The 19,295-nt window shown below is 43.0% G+C and overlaps 1 protein-coding gene across 1 annotated transcript in view; it reads left to right on the top strand.

Annotated features, from left to right (window-relative positions):
* The window catches only part of TOP6BL (TOP6B like initiator of meiotic double strand breaks), a gene marked incomplete at both ends in the record, with an annotated part of 89,064 nt that overhangs the window by 40,313 nt on the left and 29,456 nt on the right, over positions 1–19,295 (top strand). Inside the window, 5 exons of the mRNA XM_080693503.1 lie at positions 1,576–1,631; positions 1,984–2,055; positions 6,593–6,788; positions 8,783–8,942; positions 11,020–11,166. Of these exons, the coding sequence (XP_080549629.1) occupies positions 1,576–1,631; positions 1,984–2,055; positions 6,593–6,788; positions 8,783–8,942; positions 11,020–11,166 (631 nt within the window). The remainder of the gene's footprint in view (positions 1–1,575; positions 1,632–1,983; positions 2,056–6,592; positions 6,789–8,782; positions 8,943–11,019; positions 11,167–19,295) is intronic.

Below are 19,295 nucleotides of genomic sequence, written 5' to 3' on the forward strand. Positions count from 1 at the left end.
GGTGGCACATGCCTATAATCCTAGTACTTGGGAGGCTGAAACAGAAGGATTGCAGATTGGAGGACAGCCTCAGCAATGTAGCAAGACTCAGCAACCTAGTGAGACCCCTGTTTCAAAACAGAAATATTAACAAAAAGGGCTGGGGATGTACTTGGAGGTAGAATACCCTTGAGTTCAATCCACAGTAACACACACACACACACACACACACACACACACACACACACACACGAATTCATAGAAGTAGAGAATAGAAGCCGATGTCATGGCACTTGCTTGTAATTCCAGTACTTGGGAGGCTGAGACAGGAGAATCCAGGCTTACAGCCAGCCTCAGCTACCTAGTGAGGCCCTCCGCAACTTAGTGAGATCCTGTTTAAAAAATAAAATATAAAAAATAGGGCTGGGAGTGGAGCTCGGAGGTAGAATGCCCCTGGGTTCAATCCCCAGCACCACAGACAGACAGACACACACACACACACACACACACACACACACACACACACACACACAGTAGAGAGAAGCTGAGAGAAGGTGGGAAGGTGGGAAGGAGAGAATAGGGTCAGAGGGTACAAAGTTTCAATTAGATAGAACTGATACGTTGAACATTTTAAGTATCTATTACTATTCCAGAGCAACCCAGCCCTAGTGTATGAGGACCAGCCCTCACTGTGCAGTGAGACTGAAGAAAGAGAAACGGGCGTTCTAGGATGGTGGGGAGTGCAATTGGGGGACATCTCAAAGCCTGGGCAGAAAGAGAGGTTGTATTTATGGGCACAAAAGTGACGTCGTTCTAGCTGTAATGAAGTGCCTGGTTTATCCTAAGATAATACTGAGGAGTCAGTATATCCTTTGAGCCAAGGATCCAGTTACAGAGCTCCATATATGACTCTAACGATTTTTATCTATTTTAGTTCCTGGGAAATTATGCAGGAAAACCCAACTAGGATCACTCCTGGCGATCCTGGGAGTTCTGACTCAAGACGGCTGTAGTCATGGCAAACGGAATTTATACAATTGCACAGCAGGGTGACTGTAGTCAATAATAATACATTATGTATTTCAAGATAGCTAAGAAAGTAAATGTCAAAAGTCCCACCACACATACAAAATAAGCAAATTAGGTGATTGATTTAATCATCCCATGCCATATCAGCTTGACTTAATCATTCCATATTGTACACATATATAAAAATATCACATTGTGTCTCATTAATGAATATAATTATGGCTTATAAATTATATGATAATAATTTTTTTGAGGGTCTGGGGATGGAACCCAGGGGCATTCAACCTCTGAGCTATAGCCCCTGCCCTATTTTTTATTTTTTATTTTGAAACTGGGTCTCACTGAGTTGTAGAGGGCCTCACTAAGTAGTTGAGGCTGTCTACAAACTGTGATCCTCCGGTCTCAGCCTCCCAAATGCTGGGATTACAAGCGTGCGCCACCACGCCCAACTTTATGATAATAATTTTTATAGTTAAGTAATACCATTTTCCTTTAGGGATTAGGTATGGACATTTTCATCTCTGGCCTGGCTCACATGAAGTCTCTCCCCTCATTTGTTTTTTGCAGGTCAGGTTTCACTTCAGTGTGAAGGTGAATGGAATCCTTTCCACAGAGACCTTTGGGTATGTCCAGGACTTAAGATACCATGGCTCTGCAATTTTTCTCACCCATAATTATCCTATTTCCAGTAGGTTCACATTTTGTGATCCTCCTGTCTCAGCCTCCCAAGTACTAGGTTTACAGACGTGTGCTACACGTCTGCTACCATGCACAGATATTATGGTACATTAGCTTTTAATGAGTAAACTCTCTCACTAGAGAGGGTAGATGAACTAAAAAATTGCTTTTTCTCCTCTCTTTATGTGGTTAGTGAACTCCAGTACTCTCTGGGGTGGTAGTGGTCACGGGTCAAGCAAGCTTTGTATCAAGCACAGCTGGATTTGAGAGGTGGCTTACTTTTCCTTTGCTTTGCAGGTTAGAGAATGAACCCACTTTGAACCTGTCGAATGGACTTGCTCTTGTCGTAAACTATCAACATTATGTGAGGTGAAAGCCAAAGCATTATTGACCTCTTCATCTTTTACTCTGTTATGTGTATGAATGTGGGAAAAAGTTGACAACAGTCTCCTTTGCCATGTGTTTTGACATTTCTTTTCCTGCAGTACTGGGGATTAAACTCAAGGGCCCTCTACTACTGAGCTACATCCCAGCCCTCCTTTTAGTTGGTACTGGAGGTTGAACCCAGAGGCATTCTACCTCTGAGATACATCCCCAGAACTATTTATTTATTTATTTATTTATTGTGGTACTGGGGATGGAACCCAGTGGCTTTCTACCTTCAAGCTACACCCCAAGCCCTATTTTTTCTTTTAATTTTTTTTTTTCGTGGTACTGGGGTTCCTGGAAGCCCTTCTACCTCTGGGCTACACTCCCAGACCTATTTTATACTTTTTTATTTTTGGAAACAGGGTCTCTTAAGCCAGTGCGGCTGGCTTCTGAACCTGCGTGATCCTCCGGTCTCCACCTCCCAGACCCGGGGATTACAAGCTTGCTTTTGCCACCATGCCCGGATTTATTCTTTTAATTTGAAACAGGGTCACACTGACTTGCAAAAGACCTTACTAAGTAGCTGAGCCTGTCCTTGAACCATATCCTTCTGTCTCAGCCTCCCAAATGCTGGGATTACGAGAGTGCACACCATGCCCGGCTTTATTTTTTATTTTGATAGAGGGTCACTCTAAGTTTCTGAGTCTCTCTAAGTTTCTGAGACTGTCCTTGAACCTGTTATCCTCCTGTCTCAGCCACCAAGTAGTAGAATCACAGTTATTACTGTTTTTTTGTTTTGTTTTGTTTTGTTGGTTTTTGTTTGTTGGTTTTTGCTGATGAAGGATCTCACTATGTTATCCAGGTTTGTCTTGAACTCCTGGGCTCAAACGACCCCCCCCCCCCTTAGCTTTCTGTGTAACTATTGGTATGCACCTCATGCCCAGCTACCCTTGTAATTTCCTTTCCTTTTTTTGCATTAAGGATCGAACCCAGGGGCATTCCCAACCCACACCCTCAGCCCTTTCTGTGTGTGCATAAATATATATGTATATTATTTTGAAAATAAATATATTATTTTGAAATAAGGTCTCACTAAATTGCTGAGACTGGTCCTAATCCTGCGATCCTCCTGTCTCCGCCTCCCAATTACTAGGATTAATAGGTATGCGCCACCATGCCCACCTACCCTTATCATTTTTCTGTGTGTGGTACTGGGGGTGGAACCCAGGGGCTTTTTTTACCTCCGGGCTATACTCCCAGACCTATTTTCTATTTTATTTGGAAAAAGGGTCTCACTAAGTTGCTGAGAGCCTCACTTAGTAGCTGAGGCTGGCTTTGAACCTGTGCGATCCTCCTGTCTCAGCCTCCCAAGTGCTGGGATTACACACATGCGCCACCACGCCCGGCTACCCTTATAATTTTTAAGTGCCAGTTTTAGCTTTTCAATGAGAAAAGTAGAAGCAAAGCTTTTAGGTTATTTTGTTGAAAACTTATTATTCCTGTTTCCTTGAATATATTCTAATTGGCCTGAGGGTATGCTTCTCCTCTCCGTGCCTTATTTTCTTCTGTAAAGGAAATAATACAAGTTCTGCTAATCCCAATCCTATTTAGACATGAAATTTTTAAAGCTTACTTGAACTCATGGCTACAGAGATACTATGAATGCCAAGGACTTTGTTCTGTATATTATTATTTTGGGGGCATCAGCCTTTTGCATAGGTTTGGAAATTATCTTTCTCCTCAGCTCTACCTCCTTTCGACTCTAAAAAAATAAGTCTGTGGAGGAGATGATAAATAATCTAGACAGACTCTATCTTGTTTTCCATTGCATCCAGCTACCAGAGAGAAAACATGAAGTATATCAAGGAAAGAACTAATATGTGCTTAACTTCAACCAGAGGATAGCGGTTCGCAGGCAGCCTCAGCTACTTAGCAAGGCCCTTTGCACTCAGTGAGACCCTGTTTCAAAAATAAAAAGACTAAGCTGGGCATGGTGGTGCATGCTTGTAATCCCAGCATTCAGGAGGCTGAGACTAGAGAATCGCGGTTCACAGACAGTCTTAGCTACTTAGTGAGACCCTCTGCAACTTAGTGAGACTCACTTTAAAAAAAAACAAACTAACTAAAAAATAGGGCAGGTGGTGTTGCTCGGAGGTAGAATGCCCGTGGGTTCCATCCCACAAAAAAACAAAAACAAAATATTTTACTTTTTTTGTGTGTGGTACTGGGGATGGAACCCAGGAGCATCCTACCTTCGAGTGACACCCAGCCCTATTTTTTATTTTTTATTTTGAAACAGGGTCTCACTGAGTTTCAAAGGGCCTCACTAAGTAGCTGAGGCTGCCAGCAAACCATGATCCTCCTGTCTCCAGCCTCCCAAATGCTGGGATTGTAAGTGTGCACCACTATGCCCGGCTCAAAAAACAAAATATTTTAAAAGGGCAGGGAAGTAACTCAGAAGTAGAATGCCCCTGGGTTCAATCCTCAGTACCATACATACACATAAAAAAAAATAATAAGCCAGATGTGGTGGCACATGCTTATAATCCCAGCACTTGGGAGGCTCAGACAGTAAGATCGTAGGTTTGTGGTCAGCCTCAGCTACTAGTGAGGTTCTCTGCAACTCAGTGAGGCACTATTTCAAAATAAAGAATAAAAAAATAGGGCTAGGAAGTGTAGCTGGGATGTAGAATGCCCCTTTGTTCAACCCCCAGTACCGCAAAATAATAATAATAATAATAATAATAATAATAATAATAATAATAATAATAATAAATATAATATTCCTGTAGTATCATTCAATCTTTACAGTAAGACAGATCCTTATCATAGCTTTACTGAGAAGAGTTTAAGCCTTTAAATCAATGTTTATGGACACGTTTCCTTGGATGACCTGATTTGTTTAGAAGATCTAATTTGTTTAGAAAATGTTTATTAGCAGGGCGTGGTGGCGCACGCTTGTAATCCCTGTGCTTGGGAGGCTGAGACAGGAGGATCACACAGGTTCGAAGCCAGCCTCAGCTACTTAGTGAGGCTCTCAGCAATTTAGTGAGACCCTGTTTCCAAATATAATAGAAAATAGGTCTGGGAGTATAGCCCGGAGGTAGAAAGCCTCTGGGTTCCACCCCCAGTACCACAAAAAATAATTTAAAAAAAGAAGATGTTTATTAGAAGCTGGGTATGGTGGCCAGCCTCAGCTACTTTGTGAGGCCCTATTTCAAAATAAAGAATAAAAAATAGGCTCAGGGTGTAGTTCAGAGGTAGGATACCCCTGGGTTCTATCCCTAGTAATGGAAAAAAAAATAGGGCTAGGGGTGTAGCTCAGGGGTAGAATACCCCTGGTTTCAACCCCCAGTATGAAAACAATAACAATAAGGATAACAACAAAATAAATATTAGTAAACATTTTCTTTTTTATTATTTATTTTGAAGCAGGTCTCACTAAGTTGTTGAGAGCCTCACTAAGTTGTGGAGGGCCTCACTAAGTAGCTGAGGCTGGCTGTGAACCTGGATCCTCCTGTCTCAGCCTCCCAAGTACTGGGATTGCAAGCATGCGTCACTATACATGGCTCTAATAAACATTAAGATATAAATAGAAAAGAGCTTTTGAAAAGTAAACAAAGTTTTACTAGATTCTTTCTAGGAGAAAAGACAACTAATCTTTTCTTATCATTCCTAAACAGTAACCTGAGACCTTGGCCAGGGAAGGTGAGGCACATACGCAAACAGACTTTTGAGCATCACAGGGCCGATTTTAAGTGATTTGTGATTCACAGACCCATCACACAATGCTGATATTTGAATGATCTTTGAAACTTTTGCTCAGAACCAGAGAGTAATTTAGTGAAAGACTGAGAATAAGAAACTGCCACTAGAAATAGCAAAAGCAAGCCGGGCGTGGTGGCGCACGCTTGTAATCCTCGCGCTTGGGAGGCAGAGACAGGAGGATCGCGCAGGTTCGAAGCCAGCCGCGCTGGCGTAAGAGACCCTGTTTCAAAAATATAAAAAATAGGTCTGGGAGTGTAGCCCGGAGGTAGAAGGGCTTCCAGGAACCCCAGTACCGCTAAAAAAAAAAAAAAAAAAAAAAGAAATAGCAAAAGCATGAGCTATGATACCATCTCTGAAATGTTTTCTCCCCTTTCCATGGCTGTGATTCCCTAAGTGAGACACAAGTTACATTTGCTAGCAAAACTGGTATTATGGGTTATATAGCCATGAATCTCCTGAAGTTATAAAAGGAATTTCGAATGCTTTTAAATAAGTTCTTGCCAGGTGTTGTGGCGCATGCTTGTAATCCCAGCATTCCAGAGACTGAGACTGGAGGATTGAGGTTGGCAGACAGCCTCAGCTACTTAGTGAGGCCCTTTGCAACTTAGTAAGACCCTGTTTCAAAATAAAGAATAAAAAATAGGGGAAGGGGTGTAGCTTGGAGGTTGAATGCCCCTAGGTTCCATCCCCAGACTCGCTAAATAAATAAATAAATAAATTCTTAAGAGAGACAAGAGTTAAATTTGTCATGTCTGTTTTCTGATTATAGACCAAAATTTGTTACAAGTGAATCACACTGCAGCAGAATCCACCCAGTGGTAGGACATCCAGTAACACTTTTCATCCCTGAGGATGTGGCTGGCATGGACTTGTTGGGAGAACTGATACTGACTCCAGCTGCTGCTCTGTGCCCCAGCCCCAAGGCCTTCTCCAGCCAGCTGAACAAGCAGAACAAGATTTCTTCAGTTTCCATATCCTTTTGATGACAGATTCCAGCCAATTGCCATTGGAGATGGGTTTTTATTACCCCAATTTTAGGAAAGACGTTATATACTAATTCTTTATCTAGAAGCATGAATGATTTGTGTAAAAACATATAATCCAAGATAAAAGCCAAGTTGAAAATTTTGTCAGGGAACTGAAAGCTGTAAAACATGACACATGTGCCATGCATTTTTTTTTATATATATAAACCAGTATGACTGAACCATGGACTGGATGGTACAAGGAGGAGAGATGAAGCCAGCGTGGTGGTACACACTAGTGATCCCAGTACTGGGAGGCTAAGACAGGAGGGTTGCAGGTTCAAGACCAGCCATAGCAACTTAGCAAGGCTCTCAGCAAACTAGTGAGACCCTGTTTCAAAATAAGAAATAAAAAGGACTGGGAGGCTGGGAGTGGTGGTGCACACCTGTAATCCTAGTACTTGAGAGGTTGAGACAGGAGGATCACAGGTTCAGTGAAATACTATTTCTAAATAAAAAATAAAAATAAGACTAGGAGTATAGCTCAAAGATTAGAGTACCCCTGAGTTCAATCTCTAGTACCACCTCCCCCAAAAAAATAATAAAAAAATTTTAAAAATTTAAAAAGAAGATGGGCGTGGTGGCACACACTTGTAATCCCAGCACCTGAGAGGCTAAGACAGGAGACAGGAGGATGGCACAGGTTCGAAGCCAGCCTCAGCTGCCTAGGGAGGCTCTCAGCAACCTGTTTCCAAATAAAGTATAAAATAGGTCTGGGAGTATAGTCCAGAGGTAGAAAAGCCCCTGGGCTCCACCCCCAGTACCACAAACACACACACACACACACAAAAAAAAAAAAAATTATAAAGAAGCCAGGAGTAGTGGCACACGCTTGTAATCTCAGTACGTGGGAGGCTGAGACAGGAGGAGCCAGGTTTGTGGTCAGCCTCAGCTATTTAGTGAGGCCCTCCGTAACTTAGTGAGACCCTGTTTCAAAATAAAGAATAAAAAATCGGCTGGGAGTGTAGCTCAGAGGTGACATGCTCCTGGGTTCAATCCCCAGCACCACACACACACACACACACACACACACACACACACACACACAAAATTAAGCCGGGTGTGGTGGCACAAATTTGTAATCCCAGCATTTGGGAGGCTGAAACAGGAAGATCTCAGTTTGCGGACAGCCTCAGCTATTTAGTGAAGCAACTCAGTGAGATCCTGTTTCAAAATAAAAAATAGGTCTGGGGGTATAGCACAAAAGAAGAATGCCCCTGGATTCCATTTCCAGTACTGACCCCCCAAAAAATTAAAAATAAACCGGGCATGGTGGCATGCGCTTATAGTCCCAATAGGACAGGAGGACAGGAGACAGGAGGATTGCAGATTTGAGGACAGTTTCAGCAAATAGTGAAAATAGTGAGACTTTGATCAACCTAGTGAGACTCTGTTTCCAAATAAAAATAAAATAGGGCTAGGGTTGTTATTTGGAGGTAGAATGCCCCTGGGTTCAATCCACACATACACACACACACACAGAAAAAAAGGAAGCCAGGCATGGGGGCGCACGCTTGTGATCCCAGCATTCGGGAGGCTGAGACCGGAGGATCGCAGTTCGTGGACAGCCTCAGCTACTTAGTGAGGCCCTCTGCAACTCAGTGAGACCCGGTTTCAAAATAAAGAATAAGAAATAGGGCAGAGGGTGTAGCCTGGAGGTCAAATGCCCCTGGGTTCCACCCCAGACCCGCAAAAAAAAAAAAAAAAAAAAAAAAAAAAAAAGGAAAGAAAGAGAAATTAGGCTAGAATAGAAAAGTAGTTGGAATTGAATAACCAATAGTGGGTTCCGTACACACACACACACACACACACACACACACACACACACACACACAGATGAGGCTAGAAAAGTAGTTGGACTTAAATAACCAGTGTTGTATTTGTTTTATACAAGTGATATAGTCATAAGAAATAAATTTGGCAGATTTCTTTAGCAACTCTACATATTTCTCTATGGACCTTCTGGTCTGCCTCTGATATTGTCAGATCAGAAGGAGCCAAGCGCCTCTGTCTTTAAAGATACCTCATGCTTCATTGACTGGAAGAAATACCACTTGTGCATGGTGCCCAATCTGGATCTTAATTTGGATGAAGGTACAGCACTCCTTAGCCGGGCGTGGTTACGCACACCTGTAATCCCTGTACTTGGGAGGCTGAGGCAGGAAGATCACAGGTTCGCGGCCAGCCTCAGCTACTTAATGAGGCCCTCTTCAACTTAGCGAGACCCTGTTTCAAAATAAAATAGGTCTGGGGGTGTAGCTCAGAGGTAGAATGCCCCTAGGTTCCATCCTCAGTGCCCCCCACACAAAAGAAAGTTGGAAGCTATTCTGGTCATGTGGAATCTGAGGAAAATGACCAGTAGGCAAGAAGTGTTCTCAGGAGTGACTGGCTTGAAAAGACTGAAGTCTGCTGGGGTGGGCAGTGTCTCAGGGAAATGCAGAACCTGCACCTAGCAACTAAGCCTCTGAATAAGGTTTCTTTTTCTTGAGTGAATAGTTTTCCAGAGAATGGGTATGAGAGGAAGTGTCCTTAGACAGTGTATGGACATTAGTTTTGTGAGGAAAGAATGTTTGGTCTTAAGAGTTGGGATGTTCAGCCAAGCGTGGTGGCGCACGCTTGTAATCCCCGCGCTTGGGAGGCTGAGACAAGAGGATCGCACGGGTTCGAAGCCAGCCTCAGCTACTTAGTGAGGCTCTCAGCAACTTAGCGAGACCCTGTTTCCAAATAAAATATAAAAAAATAGGTCTGAGAGTATAGCCCGGAGGTAGAAAGCCCCTGGGTTCCACCCCAGTACCACAAAAAAAAAAAAAAAAAAAAGAGTTGGGATGTTCTGCCATCGGGGTTTTGAATAGAGGAATTTCTAGAGATTGCCATAACTCTTTAATCTTTATTTTCAGACTTTTTTTTAAACTTTCCTTTAGTTTTTTCCCCCAATCTATGATGCCTGAACTTGCTCACTTAACTTTGGAAATGAATAGTTTTGAAAATATCCCTTCTTCTTCCTCTTTTATTTCTCTAAAGGACAGAGCCAGGATTCATATAGAAGTACTTCTCTGTAGCCTGGTGGGGTGGTGCATGCCTGTAATCTCAGTACTTGGGAAGCTGAGACAGGAGGATTGCAGGTTTGAGGCCAGTTTGACCCTTTTTTAAAAAAAGAAAGGTCTGGGGTATAGCTCAAAAGTATAATGCCACTGGGCTCAATCCCTAGTACTGTTCCCCCACATCCCCCCCAAAAAAGTACTGCCTTATGTGGATCTGGAATATAGAACTATCCAGACTGCATGCTAAAGGATCAGCCTGGTAGAAAGTGACCCCAGGGCATTACTTGGGAATACAAATGTCATATAATATTGGTATTAGTTTTTTAAAAATTATTTATTTATTTATTTATTTGGGTGGTACTGGCGGTGGAACCCAGGGGATTTCTACCTCCGGGCTATACTCCCAGACCTATTTTATATTTTATTTGGAAACAGGGTCTCACTAAGTTGCTGAGAGCCTCACTAAGTAGCTGAGGCTGGCTTCGAACCTGTGCGATCCTCCTGTCTCAGCCTCCCAAGCTCGGGGACTACAAGCGTGCGCCACCACTCCCGGCTTAACATTGGTGTTAGGAGCACAGATTTTGGAGTTAACCTGGCAAGGCCTTTAACTTAGTTCCACCATTTCCTAGTTCATGTTGAGAAAGGTATTTAACCATCTATGCCTTTTTTTTTTTAATCTACAGAAGGGCATCAGAATAGGCCCCACTTCAGAGTGTTGTGAAATCGAAACGCTGAGATAGTACATGAAAAGAATTTAGTACGGCACCTGGCATGTAGAACAATTAGCTGCATCGCTGTCATTATTCAGAATTTGACCTCCGCCTCTTGTTAGCCAGATCTGCCTTTGCATGAGGAGCAGACGCGTTTATCGTGCAGCGCTTCCCAGTGAAGGCAAAGGAGTGCTGTTTGGTTTGTTTTACATGCTCGGTTGTTATTTTGAGATTCTTCCTGTGACTCACTATTTTTTGCTTCTATCTTATAGATAAACAAGTTTAGGAGTAGGACTGAGTGTTCAGATTTAGCTCTCTTATTCTCCACTCCATTTTTGTTCAGGATGTGAGTTATTTTGTCACTTAGCCCTTGGGGAGCTAAACTTACCCTATAAATCTGTGTAAAATCTGATCCTCTAGATCTGGTGCTTCCACATGTGAGTTACCAGGTGGAATCCAGTGAGGGTGGTGAGCCTCAGAATATGGACACTCAGGGACAGACTCTGCTGCTCTTCCTCTTCGTGGATTTCCACAGTGGGTTTCCAGTCCAGCAAATGGAAATCTGGGGTAGGTACAGGAAAATGGGATGTCCAACTCAGTGTGCCAAGTACTAAAAGGATTAAGGAAGGGGAGATGTTTAATGCACATAACTGAATTAGATATATCTGTGTAAAATAAAGAGTCCCAGTAAAAGACCCACCTTAACAAATAAAATAAATTATATGCCTTATGGAAAAGTTAAGTATGTTGATGCATCAGTTATACAGTGCCATTTCCAGATTTGACTGACCAGAAGTCAGCAGACACTCCTATAATGTGCTTTAAGGAGTATATTACCTTAGAATATTAGCTCTCGACTTTAGTTCACAGTACCTTACCTGGGGAGCATTTAAAAAATGCCCAAGCTTCGCCCCAGGGCTGGGGCTCAGGTTTCAGTGGGTGTATTTGTTTATGCTTGTTTTTGGTGCAGGGAATCGAACGTAGGGCCTCGTGCTTGCAAAGCACATGCTCTACAGTGACTCACATCTCATCCCCTCTCAGCATGCATTTGTTATTTATTTATTTATTCATTCATTTGTTTGTTTTTGGTGTATGGAAATGGGGATTGAACCCAGAGGCATTCTACCTTTGAGCTACCCTCCCTCTCTTTCTTTCTGTCTTTCTTTCTCTCTTTCTCTCTTACTTTCTCTTTCTTCGTAGTGGGGATTGAATCCAGGGCTTCCTTTCTTCCTTCTTTTCCTTCTTTTTTCTTCCTCACTCTCTCCTTCTGCCCTTTCCTTTCTTTGTGGTACTGAGGATTGAACCAGGGGCATTCTACCTCCTAGCTACACTAGAGCCCTATTTTATATTTAATTTTGAAACAGGGTTTAAGTTGCGGAGGGCTTCACTAAGTAGCTGATGCTGGCAGCAAACCTGTGATCCTTCTTTTTCAGCCTCTCAAGTACTGGGATTACAAGCTGTGCTACCATGACAAGCTCTTATTCTTTATTTTGAAGCAGGGTCTAAGTTGCAGAGGGCTTCACCAAGTTGCAGAGGCTGTCCTTGAACCTGAGGTCCTCCTGTTTCAGCCTCTCAAGTACAGGAATTATAGGTGTGAGCTACCATGCCCAGCCAAGACATTGTTTTAAAATTAAAAAACTACTGAGTGAGGCTCTCAGCAACTCAGTGAGACCCTGTTTCCAAATAAAATAGAAAATAGGTCTGGGAGTATAGCCCGGAGGTAGAAATCCTCTGGGTTCCATCACCAGCACCACCAAAAATAAATAAAATAAAATAACAAAGTAAGACTGGGGATGTAGCTCAGAGGTAGAATGTCCCTGGATTCAATCCCCATTATCAGCTGGGCATGCTGGCACACACTTGTAATTTCAGTAGTTGGGAAGCTGAAACAGAAGGATCACAGGTTCCAGCCTTGGCAATTTAGTGAGGCTTTCTGCAACAAAGTGAGACCCTATTTCCAAATAAGAAATAAAATCAGGCTGGTTGTGTACCCCAGAGGTAGAATGCCTCTGGGTTCAATCCCCAGTACCACAAAAAAAAAAAAAAAAAAAAAAAAGCAAAAACGAGGTAAAGCGGTGCTTTCAGTTTGTGGTCCATAAAACGCATGCATCAAAATTTTTTCTTTGGTGGTACTGGGGGTGGAACCCAGGGGCTTTTCTACCTCCTGTCTATACTCCCAGACCTATTTTATACTTTATTTGGAAACAGGATCTCACTAAGTTGCTGGAGAGCTTCACTAAGTAGCTGAGGCTGGCTTCGAACCTGTGCAATCTTCCTGTCCCAGCCTCCCAAGCCTGGGATTATAAGCGTGCACCACCATGCCTGGACACCTAGATTATTTGAAAATGTGTAGTTTCCTCGCCAAAATTAATTCATGATTTTGCTATAATATAAAATATTTGAGTCAGTGTGGTGGCTCATGCATGTGATCTCAGCATTTGGGAGGCTGAGACAGGAAGATCGCCATTCACGGTCAGCCTCAACTACTTAGTGGGGCCCCTTGCAACTCAGTGAGACTGTTTCAAAATAAAGAATAAAAAAAATAGGGCTGGGGGTGTAGCTCAGAGGTAGAATGCCCCTGGGTTCCATCCCCAGTACTGGAAAAAAAAATCTGGTATGGCTTTTCAGGCATGGTAGAACACACCTGTAATGCCAGGTGTGGTGGTGCATTCTTGTAATCCCAGTACTTGGGAGGCAGATACAGGAGTATTGTGGACTTGCCTCCAGCCTCAACTACTTAGTGAGGCCCTAAGTGAGGCAATTTAGTGAAACCTTGTTTCAAAATAAAATAATAAAAATAGGGCTGGGAGTATAGCTCAGAGGTAGAATGCCCTTGGGTTCAATATCCAGTACTGCTCAGCATGATGGTGCATGCTTGTAATCCCAGTACTTGGGAGGCTGAGACAGGAGGATCTGGGTTTGCAGCCAGCCTCAGATACTTAGTGAGGTCATCTGCAACTTAGTGAGATCCTGTTTCAAAATAAAGAATTAAAAATAGGGCTGGGAGTGTAACTCAGAGGTAGAATGCCCCTGGGTTTCATCCCCCATACCAGAAAAATAAAATCCAGTACTTGGGAAGCTAAAACAGAAGGATTGCAGGTTTGAAGGTAGCCTTAGCAACTTAGTGAGACCCTGTTTTAATATAAAAAATCAAAAAGGTATAGCTCAGAAGTAGAATGAAGTCAGGCATGGTAGTATACACTTGTAATCCCAGTATTTGGGAGGCTGACACAGGAGGATTGCAGTTTGAAGACAGCCTCAGCTGCTTAGTGAGTCCCTTTGCAATTCAGTGAGACTCTGTTTCAAAAAGTAAAGAATAAAAAGTAGGGTTGGGAGTATTGCTCAAAGGTAGAATGCCAAGCCGGGCATGGTGGCGCACACTTGTAATCCCAGCATTCGGGAGGCTGAGACTGGAGGATCGCGGTTCGCGGACAGCCCCAGCTACTTAGTGAGGCCCTCTGCAACTCAGTGAGACCCGGTTTCAAAATAAAGAATAAAAAATAGGGCAGGGGGTGTAGCTCGGAGGTCAAATGCCCCTGGGTTCCATCTCCATACCTGCCAAAAAAAACAAAAAACAAAAAACAAAAAACAAAGGTAGAATGCTCCTGGGTTCCATCTCCAGTATCCCCCCCCCCAAAAAAAAAGTAGAATGCTCCTGGGGTCAGGTTCTCAGTAACACTAACACACACACACACACACACACACACACACACACACACACACACACCTGGTTTGGTTCTGTCTGCATTTTTAGCAACATTCTCAAGTGATTCTTAAATATAGTAAGATTTGGAAACCACTGAGTGTGAGTGGGAGTTGGTGTATGCATTTTAACACAATAAACCATGGGACATAAGAATTTTTCAATGTCTTCCTAAACTTTGAGGAAGATATGCTGTGCAGTGAAGCTTCTGTATGTTTGGGGAAAGGTCCATAAGCCTCCCTTTTGGTGCTCCTTTCTCTGTGGGCTGGTGTGTTTTCTGGTGCTCTGTCCTTCAGGAGTTCTAATTACTCTTTGGTGTGGTGCTGCTCTGAGTCCATCAGGAAGGAAATAAGACCCCTTACAACCCCAAATCAGAAACACTGTGTTGACTGGTGCCAATTACTTGTTATTGTCAGCTGTGAGATTCTTCCTGTGGCCTGCCTTCCAAGACTGTGTGTGTGTGTGGGTGTGTGTGTGTGTGTGTGTGTGTGTGTGTGTGTGTGTGTTACTGGGAATTGAACCCAGGGGCATTCTACCTCTGAGCTACACCTCCAATCTTTTTTATATTTATTCTGAAACAAGATCTTACTAGGTTAATGAGAGTCTCACTATTTGCTGAGGCTGTCCTCAAACCTATGATCCTCCTGTGTTAGCTTTCCAAGTACTGGGATTACAGGTATATGTAATGACACTAAGCTTTTCCAAGATTCTCCCACCTTTTCCCAAAGCATGCATACTTTGGAAAATCATTACTATTTTTCTGGGCTTGGCTTGCACTTGATTTGAGGAGTGTTCTTTGCTGCCCCTATGCCATTGATTAAAGCCAGGAGACTCTGAAATAGAAGAGACCCAGACTAATGAGGCTTCACCACCGAGGGCTCAGGTGAATTACCTGATGTGTGCACACAAAAACAGAAGCTGATAAGAGCAGCAGCTTAGTGTTGTTGTGAGGACTTTAGGAACCAGAAGAGCTGTGTTTAATTTTAGCTCTGACACTAACTTCCTTAATGATGTTTTAGAAGCAAGTCACATAAATCATCTGAGCTTCTCTTTTTGTTTAACATGAGATTGTTATACTAGGTAATATCAAAGGCCCTTCCAAAGGCTCTTTGAGATGTTTTAAGATCTGCTACCTTCTGAAATTAAAAAATAAAATGTCTGCCAGAGGATAACCCTAGGGTAATTCAAGCCTGCCATCATGTTCTGAGTTCTATTGAACATACCTTAAGAACTCAGATTCCTCAGAAACAGTGTTACCTGTCATTTTTGGAGTACTGTGATACCTTATACACCTGTGTTTAGTTTTTTTTTTTGTGTGTGTGTGTGGTACTGGGGGTGGAACCCAGGGGCTTTCTACCTCTGGGCTATACTCCCAGACCTATTTTATATTTTATTTGGAAACAGGGTCTCACTAAGTTGCTGAGAGCCTCATTAAGTAGCTGAGGCTGGCTTCGAACCCGTGCGATCCTCCTGTCTCAGCCTCCCAAGCGCTGGGATTACAAGCATGCGCCACCATGCCTGGCACACCTGTGTTTAGTTTGACTCTAAAGGTCTGCAGTGTCTCAGTAGTTGTATTCAGTATTAAATTAAAAAGAAATTCATCACTGCATTAGTAAACATAGCAAGTGTGTGTGTGTGTGTGTGTGTGTGTGTGTGTGTGTGTTACTGGGGATTGAACTCAAGGGATTCTACTACCTCCAAGCTACACCCCAGCCCTATTTTTATTTTTTTGCGGTACTGGGGATGGAACCCAGGGGCATTCTACCTCCGAGCTACACCCCCAGCCTTATTTTTATTCTTTATTTTGAAACAGAATCTCACTGAGTTACAAAGGGCCTCATTAAGTAGCTGAGGCTGACCACGAACCTCAATCCTCCTGTCTCAGCCTCCCGAATGCTGGGATTACAAGCGTGCGCCACCATATCCGGCTCCCTATTTTTATTTTTGAATCAGAGTCTAGCTAGGTTGATGAGAGTCTCACTACTTGCTGGCACTATCCTCGAACCTGTGATCTTCCTGTCTCTGCCTCCCAAGTACTAGAATTATAGGTGTATACCACCATACCCAACTTAGCAAGTGTCTTTTTAAATCTCACACATCTGGTGATTTAGGATTAGCCTCTGGAGAAGATGTACAGAGCGGGGAGGTAGAGGGAGACATGCCAGTTTTACTTTGTTTTTCTCCCTCTTTCTCCTATTCTTGAATGCTATCTCCAGAGCTCCTTCTTTTAGAAAACAGATTGTGTAGAATTATAGCCTGCTTCCATGTGTCTTTTTAAAAGTCACTTAATTGGCCTTCTGCCCACCTTGTCATGGTAACTTTTCTATGATTAACTCATTTTGCTACAACGTCAGATGCATCTGGTGGTACCCACATTTTTAGAGATGAACTCTGGCTTTTTAATTAAATGCCTACTTTCAGAAGGGATTTGATTTTTTTTTTATTTATTATAGTCTAGGATCTGACTTTCTGAGGTTCTTCTTAGGACCAAGCAATTGGAAATAGTAATCCATATGCTTTATCATCATAACAACTGCAGTATTCCCCCTCTGGGATATTGCATGTACATTTTTTTGTGTGTGTGTTAGAAGGTTCTGGGGATTGTTCTGCCTCCGAACTACACTCCAGCCCTTTTTATTTTTTATTTTGAATCAGGGTCCCACTAGGTTGATGAGGGTCTCACTAGGCTGAGGCTGTCCTCGAATCTGCAGTCCTCCTGTCTCAGCCTTCCAAATACTGGGATCAGAGGCATGTCCACCATGCCCAGCTTTGCATGTGTATTTCAAAACACTTTATATATACTATCGATGTGTATCTACACAACACATCTGAGAGAGTAAGTAAAATAGAGCCATTTCTGTACCAAAATGAGAAAAGTGCTGTGATCTGGTTACCACTATCTGGTAGCAGACGTGACCCTCAGTTCCAGACTCCTTTGAGTTCACATGTAGCCTCTACCAGAGGAGTATCATGGTGCCTTGTGGTAGGAAATGTTCCTTCTGACTTGCATTTTTTATTGAGGCCCTAAGAAAATCTATCCAGCCTCAGGCTGCTCTACCATGGAATCTCTTAACAGCTTATCCAAAAGGACTAGCTGGGCGTAGTGGTGCACACTTGGAATCCCAGATCTTGGGAGGCTGAGACAGGAGGATCGCACAGGTTCGAAGCTAGCCTCAACTACTTAGTGAGGCTCTCAACAACTTAGTTAGACCCTGTTTCCAAGCAAAATATAAAATAGGGCAGGGCGTGGTGGCGCACGCTTGTAATCCCCGCGCTTGGGAGGTGGAGACAGGAGGATCACGCAGGTCCGAAGCTAGCTGTGCTGGTTTGGGAGACCCTGTTTCCAAATTTAAAAAAAATATAAAAAATAGGTCTGGGAGTGTAGCCCTGAGGTAGAAGGGCTTCCAGGAACCCCAGTACCACCACCACCACCACCACTACTACTAATACTAATACTAATACTAATAATACTAATACTAATAAATAAATAAAATATAAAATAGGGGGGCCGGGATGTAGCTCAGTGGCAAAGCACCTGCTTTGCAGGTGTGGCACCTTGGGTTTGATCCCCAGTTCCAAAAAAAACAGAAAAAAAGAACCCCTTTTAAAAATATATAAAATAGGTCTGGGAGTATAACCTGGAGGTAGAAAGTCTCTGGGTTCCAACACCAGTGCCTCCAAACACACACACACACACACACACACACACACACACACACACACACACACACATAAAGCCCCTTTAAGAAACATTTCTCCAGATACCCTGTAAAGTGAGTTTGTCTTTCTGTCTTCTGCATCTGCATTAGGATCATTAAAAGCCTATTATTTGACAACTTTTTTTTTTTTTTTGGTACTGGGGATCAAACTCAGGAACATTCTATCTCTGAGCTATAACCCCAACCCTTTTATTTTATTTATTTTATTTTTTATTATTTTTGTGGTACTGGGGGTGGAACCCAGGGGCTTTTCTACCTCCGTACTATAATCCCAGACCTTTTCTTTTCCGGTGGTACTGGAGTTCCTGGAAGCCCTTCTACCTCTGGGCTACACTCCCAGACCTATTTTATATTTTTATTTGGAAACAGGGTCTCTTAAGCCAGCAAGGCTGGCTTCGAATCTGCGCGATCCTCCTGTCTCCGCCTCCCAAGCAAGGGGATTACAGGCGTGTGCCACCATGCCCGGCCCAGACCTGTTTTTTATACTTTATTTGGAAACAGGATCTCACTAAGTTGCTGAAAGCCTCACTAAGTAGCTGAGGCTGGCTTCGAACCTGTGCGATCCTCCTGTCTTAGCCTCCCTAGCACTGGGATTACAAGCATGTGCCACCATGCCCGGCTTTATTTTTTATTTTGAAACAGGGTCTTGCTAAGTTGCTGAGGCTGGCCTCAAACCTGTCTTAGCCTCCCCAGAACTAGGATGACATATTTTGCCTGTGTTTCTCACATGCCAGCTTTTCTGAGCGATGCTGAACTGGAGCACCTGTTGTTACTTCATCAGAGATCATTACCCACTTAAAAGGACCTATCAGAGTCATCTTTGTGCATTTTAACCTCTTCACCACAGCACATCTGAAAGAAATGGCAGTGCTGATTACAGTGGCTTGCCTCAATGGTGGTGTTCAAGAAGGAATGGAGGAGAGACACAGTCTTTAGGAGGCTTTCCCTTCCCCCCTTTCTCCTTCCCTTTGAGAGTCACAGGATCATTGTTTTTCATTTTGTTTTTGTTGTTTTTTTTGTGGTACTGGTGGTGGAACCCAGGGGCATTCTACCTCTAAGCTGCACCCTCAGTCCTATTTTTTATTCTTTATTTTGAAATAGTATCTCACTGAGTTGCAAAGGGCTTCAACTAAGTAGCTGAGGCTGTCCTTGAACTTCAGTGCTCCTGTCTCAGCTTCCCAAATGCTGGGATTAGCCACCACACCCAGCTTCTTTTTTGTTTTGTGTTTTCATTTTGTTTCATTTTGTGATACTGGGGATTGAACCTAGGAGAG

The sequence above is a fragment of the Muscardinus avellanarius genome, assembly GCF_963383645.1.
Source record: "Muscardinus avellanarius genome assembly, chromosome: 1".
NCBI lineage: Eukaryota > Metazoa > Chordata > Mammalia > Rodentia > Gliridae > Muscardinus > Muscardinus avellanarius.